The sequence below is a fragment of the Juglans microcarpa x Juglans regia genome, chromosome 5S (assembly GCF_004785595.1).
Source record: "Juglans microcarpa x Juglans regia isolate MS1-56 chromosome 5S, Jm3101_v1.0, whole genome shotgun sequence".
Taxonomy (NCBI): Eukaryota; Viridiplantae; Streptophyta; class Magnoliopsida; order Fagales; family Juglandaceae; genus Juglans; species Juglans microcarpa x Juglans regia.
Genome location: NC_054603.1, coordinates 28,007,137 through 28,016,305, shown reverse-complemented (window position 1 = coordinate 28,016,305; position 9,169 = coordinate 28,007,137). Strand labels below are relative to the sequence as shown.

General features: G+C 35.4%; 1 protein-coding gene across 1 annotated transcript; it reads right to left on the bottom strand.

Moving 5' to 3' along the window:
• Window positions 1-795: 795 nt before the first annotated feature.
• On the bottom strand, window positions 796-2,836 carry LOC121266953 (protein SODIUM POTASSIUM ROOT DEFECTIVE 1-like). The gene is made up of 3 exons (XM_041170816.1): window positions 2,039-2,836; window positions 1,519-1,594; window positions 796-1,138 (listed from the first exon to the last, which is right to left on the bottom strand). The coding sequence occupies exons 1-3, from the start codon at window positions 2,654-2,656 to the stop codon at window positions 957-959; spliced, it is 876 nt and encodes a 291-aa protein (XP_041026750.1). The 5' UTR covers window positions 2,657-2,836; the 3' UTR covers window positions 796-956.
• Window positions 2,837-9,169: the final 6,333 nt, after the last annotated feature.

The following is a 9,169-nucleotide window of genomic DNA, read 5'->3' as shown; positions in this document are numbered from 1 at the left end:
CCTCTCCACAACCGAATAGTGTGGTCCCTGTTAGTTACTAAACTCAAATGAAATTTGCCTCAAATGTATTGACAAATGAACTATTGGTTACGTGTATAGAGTTGTATAAATATGGCCTCTGGCCTTTTGAAACAGTATGTAGAAAAACAATATATTAAAAAATTCTAAGCCTTCTGTGGCATTCTCTCGAGCACTTACTGTGCTTTCTCATGTTCTATTACTCTTCTTCTATATTGTACTTTGCAAATTTTATGTTTTTTGTAGATGAAAAATAATAGGTTGAAGAAAAATAATTTAAGTAAAAATTAAATTATTAATTAACATATAGTAAGTGTAGCTGCAAAATATAAAAAAAAAATTAAAAATATTATTATTAAAAAAATAATATTATATTATTATTTTGACTAATCTAATGTGGGACGTTATATCTTGAATAATTTTAGTTTTATGTAAAACATGTACTTTTGGCTAAATTTTGGAGATGTCTTTAGCTAGACCAATGTTAATTCTTAAAGGAAATACTTTAGCCACAAAGAGATTACACAAAAGTAAATCTACAAATTGACTTAGCTTGATGCAGTACGTCAAATTATAAATTTACTTTTATTATGAAATAGATCTAACAGATTATGTAAATTTATATCAATTTATAAATTTATTTTTATATAATTCTTTTATATCTGAAACAGTTCTCAATCTTAAAACATCCCCTCTTTTTATACAAACAGAAAGTTAAAAATCTTACAGGCACTGAGCATAACTGGAAAAGATGAGTACCCAGAAGCCACTTCTTAATTTGCTTTAATTTCTTTTACTTTCTACCAAGTGGCACAGATTCTATTCCTGCTACCCATGCTAATCCTGTCTTTTAACGCTAAAATCAAACATTTGATGCTCCCACAACCCTTGGCATAATTTCCGAATCTTCTCATTTTTAACGTACGATTTCTATAAATTTACTTTTTGATTTCTAGATGACTAGACCCATTTGCAGGAGCTAATGAAGGTGATGAAACTGTAGCTGGCCAAAACTGTGCATGTTTCACCATTGAGACGCTTGCCAGGACGCCCAACGGGGTCACATCTCCCATGATTGTCACCTTTTTAGCTTTGAAGTCTATGTTGAAGGACGTCACTCCTGCTCACATATATAATAAATGTTAAGAGTTCTGTAAAGTTCCTATATTGTATATATGTTGCTCTAAATTATAGTAAATTGCTGCGAATTCTCCCCCACTCGAGAGCTGGAGATGTGATAGAGAAAGGATAACAGTATAGTAATAATTTTCAAATTGATGTTTTTATTTTTATAAAGAAATTGAATAAATTTATAAACTAACATGATTCGATATAATAAATAAATCAGATTATAAAATTATTTTTAATATAAAATAAATATAACAAATTACTTAAAATTATATCAATAGATAAATTTATTTTATATAATTTTTTTTGAAGTTATCATTTCTAAATAAATAAATAAAGAAGTAAGTAACGGACACAAAATCATAGGCATACCTTCCATTCTAGATAGATGTTTCCTCAATTTTCCTTCACAGCCTTTGCAGTGCAGTGACACCCTCAGGACCACAACCTGCGAGCGATTTCATTAATGTCACCAACAACACTAAAAGCTATATTATCATCCCAATCATCACCACTTATACATAAAACATAACAGGTTCCACATAAAACTGGCTTGTATTTTCCAGTACCATGTCAACTTGGTTTCAAGAATTTGACAAATAGTCCAGTACTTGAGCATTTTCATCATCTGAAGTACTTTAAGAACTAAAAACATGTATAAAATAAAAACCTACATCGTTGGTTGTGTTGATTCTGGTTTAACTTGGAATGCATTAAAGAAACAACCTCACAAGCAAAAGTTCATAGTTTTTCTTCTTTTCCCTTTATCTTTCTACCTTATTAATCTGGTTTCTTGTGAAATACATCTAAGGAAAAAAAAAGAGTTTCAAGAATATTGCTGATCATACTAAAAGGCTAGCCTTTCCAAATGAAAGAGAGACTGCAAACGAACCTGGTCAGAGGAAGGTGATTTTGGGGAAGACGACGAAGAGGGTTTTGAAGCAGCAGATTCATCTTCTTTTGTAGATTGAGTGATCTTCTTCTTGTTTTTTTCGTCATCAACCGGAGCCAAAGCCAAAACCGGGTCGTAATCCGACAACCCATCGAAGTAAGCAGTGTCGCTCAATAAATATCTAGACGAAGCAGGAGTAGTGATTAAGTCATCCTGTTTAGCCCAAATCTTCCTTATAATTTCAGTTGCCTGAGAAGAATTCTTGTTGATGATTTGATCCTCAGCTGGTGTAGCCACACTCTTCTTCTTTTGATCAGTACAAATTGTCTTAGTGGTAGAGCTTTTCTTGTGGTGGCTGTTGGGCTTTGAAGAAGAAGAAGAGCCTTTCTTGGACTTCCGGTAAGGTTTGGGATTGATGGGAGGGTGAGAAGAGCAAGGAGCAGTGGAGAGAGGTTTGGGGCTTGATCTTCTTGAATCTCTAATGATGGGGTTGTGGCGGTCGATGGCTCGGCCGCCGAGTTGAATGGTGGAGGAAGAGGAGCTGCAGGAGGCTTGTTCCATGCTCAGACATATGTCTGTTGAGGCTTGGGATGCGCAGAAGATGTCTATGCCTTTCATCTTTATCTCTGGATAACGATAATCGTGTAGAGGTAGCAGAACTAGTGGTTTACAGAATCTGCATATATGATTTGAGAAGAGAAACTCTGTCCAAAGTAGATGGCTCTATTCATCCAAAAACAAGTTGGTTCTGCTTTTAAGCTTGAACTCTAGAGAGGGGAGAGAGACATACGGACAGCTCTAAAAAAGTTTACAATATATATGAGCATTTTATAATTTCCGAAAAAATTTATATTAGTAAGTCATTATTCATATAGTTGACATGATAAGATTTAAGTAAATGATTACTTTTTTAATTTGACATACCATGTCAAATTAATCGGTTTTGAGCTTTCTCTTTGTAATTGACTTTATAAATCCAACACTTTTAATGAATGTTCTTGTGAGGGGGCCCTTCTGAGAGAGGGATCCAGATGCAAAGAGATCAAGTCACAGAGACTCTAGACCCCTCAGGCGGAAACCCAAAGCAGGCCAAAAGCCTAGATCAAGAAATCACGTACTGAGCCCACGGCCACGGTCCCATCCGGAAAGGCTTTGGCACCGAGCTCGGCCATGCCAAGAAGCCCACCATAAGGCAGTGATTGCCTGGGGACTCGGTGAATTGCTGAGCCCTGCCATAAGGTACATTGCAGACTATCACCGCTGGACATAGGCGGTTGGGCGTGTTCGATCGTGGGCACGCCAGGCTCGAAACACGTCGCATTCAATACGTGTCATGGAACTCAACACGCAATGACTTGCTGTTAGAGGTACCGTAAGACGACTATGCCATGACCTAACACTCTGCCACAGCAGGAGGGTGGCAGTAGGTCTGACTCGAGCACGACTTGACACGCCACGATCTCTCTCGATAGTTTGAGTAGCAACCTGACACACTGTCACGACAGTAGGGTGGTAGTAGGTTTCACCCAAGCATGACCTGATACCACATGATTTCCCTCAGCAGTTGGGTCCAAATTAGGTATAAATAACAGTCATCCCTCCAACGTGGAGGCTCTCTAAACTCTTTACTATTTTTTCAGTTCTCTTAGCTTTCTTCATCACCCGAGTATTTTTTACTGACTTTGGTATCGGAGGAACCTCGGATGTCACTAAAGTCCATTCTTCCTCTTGGCTGTAGGTTCTGTGAGCTTGGCTATCGTGGAAGTGCTCGGACTTTGAAACATGACATCAACAATTCTACTGCAGTTGAGAGCCATTATATATATATATATATATATATATATATATATTGCCTTATGGCATAAATGCAGTATAATGCTTGGATTCTTTGGTCAAATCTGGTGTTGGGCTTGATTAATTAATAGAAAAGTATGTTGGTGTTCCATATTCTTAAGACATGTATTGATGAATCTCTTTTCAAGCGTGCAATTTTCACTCTGAGGTTTGGTTACAGCTGGGCACAGGTAGAGCAGATGTGCAAAACTAAGGCAAATTAATGCATATTTTGATCTATATATTAGCATTTATATATATGGTACAGCAGCCTTGGTTTGAATGTGCTTGGGCTTCCCGTAACATCTCCATGTGGTGATTTTGCCTGCTTACAAAATTTATAATAATAAAGTTCAAAGCCTCTAACTTTTTTTTTTTTTTTTAAATCTAATTGTAAACGATTCTGCATATTAATACGTGTACATATTCAATATAATTAATCAAAAAGTAAATTTTATTAAAAACAATACTAATTTAAATTTAGAATATGAATATAATAAGATTAATATGCAGATTAGTATACAAACTTGTTTGTATACAGTAAATTTTTTTTTTTTTTTTCCTGAAGTTTTCTAGTTTTAAAACATGAAAAATATTTATATACAACTGAATACTGTCAGTTACCGTACGTATGCCCTGTTGACCAGTTGGGCATGCCCTACAAATTAGTATTTAATTCTCAAAAACTCACACAAAATTTTATGTTTGAACAAAGACAGAAGTGTCAGATGAGACACAGCAACGGCTATTCAACCAGTAAACTTCTTCTTCTTTTGTTACAGTGGTATATGCTTATTAAATACTGAGCAATAATGTTGTTTTTTTTGCATAAACAATTTACGTTCTATCTTTTATTGGATGACAAAATAAATCAAAATCATGAGAGACCAAAAAGCATGTATACTTATATATATATATATGTATGTATGTATGTATATATTCTTTCCTTCCTTTTATTTTTCCTACACATGCGATCATTAATATGGCTTATCAATGGTAGTTACGTGATTTCGAGTTTTTCTTTTGAAGTTATTTGCATTTTGGATCGGCTTATGAACTTATTGGATTATGCATTTTCATATACATCTATATATTTTAATAATATGATCTTAAATTAGACTGTATTAGATTATGCATATCTAAAAATTTATATAACTATAAATAATATTTCTACAAATTTAAAGATTTACTCTTCACTCACAAAATCTTATTTTATTATTTTTTTCTCTCCTCCTCCTCTCTCTCGACACTAACAAAAATAAACCATCTTTCGAAACATTTCTTTCTCCTTACTCTCTCTCTCTTGGCACTAGAGGAAATAAATCTGAAAGAAAAAAATAATTTTAGGAAAAAAATGAATAATAATAAGATGATAATATCTTATTATTATTTGGCTCAAAGATGTATAATATGTGAGAGTTTTTTTTAATATTCAAAATCAATCTCTAAAAGATACGATTTTATATATGCATATAGAGAAACTAATGCTATTGCTCTTATAAGTTAGGTTCTAGAGTATTAGATCAAGGATGTAATTTGCACCTTGCTTTAAGATTTTCTAAGAAAAATAGTAACTCTAGAAGTGCTTGAGATTGATATCACGGTATTAATTCATCATAAGTGAGTGCTTTTAAATAAAATATGGGATATCATCCACTCTTTTAGAGAGAACAATCATGGTGCAGCATAATTTGGATTCTAGTGGAACAAATGCTGCCACTGCCAATTGATAAATCAACTCGAATATATCTTCATGATGAGGATAGATGAGACGCAAAGCCACTTTCTTTCTCTACCCATCCATTCAACTTTATAGAATCAGATGCTTCTATTGCTTTCTTGCTGCTCTTCTTTTCACTTTCTTCGTTTGCATTTATCACACACCTAGCCCCCTCTACCACCAATCAAAGAATGCCAACCTCGAACGATTCCATATTTTTCCCTGTTCATTCATTTACCACAATCACTCTCACAACCCATCTTACTTGTCAATATATACATTAAAAAGAGTGGAGCTTTTGATAGTGGAAGAATATTGGGGTCCCTGAGCTGTACATGTTCGTCCACAAATTTGCTTCCTTTTCCCATTTCCATATTCTTCTTCTACTGATCCCTATCTTTGCTCCTTTTGTTTGTCATTGTCCCAATTGTGTTTATTGGTTTCTAATCAATCTCCCAAAATATCTCTTTAACTGATCTTTGGTAAGCATGCAGCTTGTCATTTTAGATTCCGTTGTATTTATCTTTTGAGAAATAATAGTTGAAGTCGTAAGTGCGCAAGCACCGTGTAATTACTTTAAAAAATAAAATAAATACGTGATCCACATAAAAAAATAATAATTTTCTAATAGTAGACCATATTATTTTTCAAAACGACTACACAATGCTTGCACATTTCACGACTGCATGTTGCATTACTGATCTTAGATCTTATAAATCAATTTCTACAGATGAACGCGTGACCTTCAGCGAGTGGAAATCTTAGATATGAGTTATAGAAAAAAGTTGCCAAGATAGATGGACCTAGCTAGATTTTTACTCTTTTCAAATAAGTGTCCCAAGATTTGATTGTTGATATTTATTATTGTGTCTATATAAGACTTTCGAACAACATTAAATAGTGAATACAATTTGTAGAGATCTTACTTCCTATATAACCTATCTCTGTCGGCCTTATAATCCGGACAAAAATATTAGGAGATTATAATAATGTAAGAGGAAGGTCTCCCAAGAGAAAGTATCTTGCTCCATGTATACTAATAAAAAAAGTTGAAAAGCAATTAAATAAAGAAACAAACAATAATATTTCTTTGATTTGGGTAGGGAAAAGCATTGGAGAATCAAGGTTCCGTATTCCAAGCAAGGTGCAAGAGAGTGATGATCTAGCATGTACATGAATATAGAACGTCAACCCTAAGGCTAAAGGTAATACTTTTGTATTGCCTTAGTGCTTACGTATCTTGGAATGCAGACTTTACATTATCACTCTGGATGGTAGACGAGTGGAAGAATGGAAGGTGGGAGAGGAAACGAGTGCAGAGAAAAACTCCCCACCCCATTGTTTGGTTGAAAGTTGGTAACAAGAGGGAAAGGGATGAGGGCTCCATCTAAAGCCCATCTACCACCTTTCACTTCCGCATAAAATGAATCCATTAAAATGATGTGCTTGCTCCTAACAATCGACATTCTTTCTTTACCTTTCTTTTTTCTTTCTAATAGCTTTTCCATCATTTCTACAAAAGAAAAATGACATTCCTCATTATTTTAACTATTATCTTTCCATCATCATCTAATCATTTAATTCGATATAAAAAAGAGATAAAAAGAGTTCGGATGATAAAAAGCTTTATTCTTTAATGTCTTGTAGAGGCTCATGTCTAAACCCAAGAGCATCCCAGCAAAAAGGTTGTGCTCAACTGGGTACCATTGTAATTCTATGTTAGTGACTGCCATTTTGTACATTGGCATAGCCATAAACCCCACGAAGGCTCTCTCTCTGCTATTTTATTCACTACTCAAAGGTAAGGCTGTGCATAAAGGGCTTTGGGTCCGATCCGTTCGACTAACCAATCCGCCCAACCCGAACAAAAATGGGTTCATCGGGTCAACATATAATAGGTGGTTGTGTTTAGTCGAAACCAACGAAACCGGTTCTCTTCTCCCCCACTACCTGTAGAAACCCGAGCTAGTGGCATTCTCCGTTGCTGTTCACCGTAGACATTCTAGGCAAACCAGAGGTGCCATTCGGAGAAATTTCTCTTGCATCACCAAATCGTTCATGGCCAGTAGCAAACAGTGTTGCTTTTGACGGATTCGGACCTGAGAAGTCTTAGTTTCAGCTTGGAGGTTTCTAGGGACGAGAATTCCAAAAGGATTGGTTAGGTATTACTAAAAAAGAGTGGAAAAAAATATAAGATATTAACATTGCACTATTTCAATGGAAATTTTCACACTTTCTCATTGATGTAAAAATAGAGTTATATACACGGCTTTACAATTCTATTTTAAGAAATACACAACGGTTAAGGATACAAATATTCACTGCAATATTTCAAGGATGACAATATTGTTTACAACGTGATTTCAAACTAGGACTCTTCTGTATTGACTTGTCCATGATTTGTGCAATCTTCCTTGATACGCCCCTGCAAGATTGAGCTTCCATCAGCAAGACCAATCTTGTGATGTAGAAGCTGTTCTGTGCGTTGTTTTGATAGAGCCTTTGTCAATAAGTCAGCAAGTTGATATTGTATATGAACATGTTGAACTCGGAGTGTTCCACATTGAACTAAGTCACGCACAAAATGAAGATCAATTTGAATATGTTTGATACATGAATGCTGAATAGGATTGAAACTGAGATGGGTTGCTCTAAGATTGTCACATAGGAGTAGAGGTGATGCTTTAAGTGGAAAACCAAGTTCAGTAAAAAGGCCAAGAAGCCACATGGTCTCGAAGGCTGCATTTGAAAGGGCTCGGTATTCAGCTTCTGTCGTGGATCATGCAACTGCTTTTTGTTTCTTGAAACTCCATGAGATAGGATTAGATCCTAGGAAGGTAATATAAGCTGAAGTGGATGTCCGATCATCAATATTTTCAGCCCAATCCGCGTCTGAATAGGTTGTTAAGAAAGGGGCTCCAGCTTTATTAAGTTGTATACCATGAAAAATTGTTTGCTTTAAATAACGTAGGAGCCTTTTGGTTGCTGTCTAGTGGGTGCTAGTTGACTTGTGCATGAACTGAGAAAGTTTGTTGACAACAAACGAAATATCTGGGCGTGTCAAAGATAGATACTGAAGACTTCCAATGACCTGACGGAATTCTGAATTGTCCACAGGAGATGTTTCATCAACAAGTTGAAGAGGAATACTAGTGGAAAAAGGAGTGGAGACATCATTTGCACCAATCATATTGGTGGTTGTTAACAGGTCACGAACATACTTATGTTGCGATAAAAAAAGACTCTGTCGAGTAGGTATAACTTCCACTCCTAGGAAAAAATGAAGAAGACCCATATCTTTAAGAGAGAACTTGTCACCGAGTTGCTTAATGGTGGAGTCCACAAAATTAGAGCTATTTCCTGGAATCACAAAATCATCAACATAGACCAAGAAATAACAAGTAATGAAGCCTTTTCTATAGATGAACATAGAGGTTTGCTTTGGAGTTTTGGAAACCAAGCTCAAGAAGTGAATTTTTCAAAGCCGTGTACCAAGCCCTAGAAGCTTGTTTAAGCCCATAGATGGACTTTCTTAATCTGCACACATAATTAGCCTTGGACATATCCTTAAAACCAGG

What these genes read in the sequence shown, in the direction of transcription:
- LOC121266953 (XM_041170816.1), bottom strand. Translation starts at nt 2,656, where the DNA reads ATGAAAGGCATAGACATCTTCTGCGCATCCCAAGCCTCAACAGACATA. An exon ending in AATCACCTTCCTCTGACCAG is followed by an intron (nt 1,595 to 2,038) that starts GTTCGTTTGCAG and finishes AATCGCTCGCAG; the next exon opens with GTTGTGGTCCTGAGGGTGTC. An exon ending in ACATCTATCTAGAATGGAAG is followed by an intron (nt 1,139 to 1,518) that starts GTATGCCTATGA and finishes ATATGTGAGCAG; the next exon opens with GAGTGACGTCCTTCAACATA.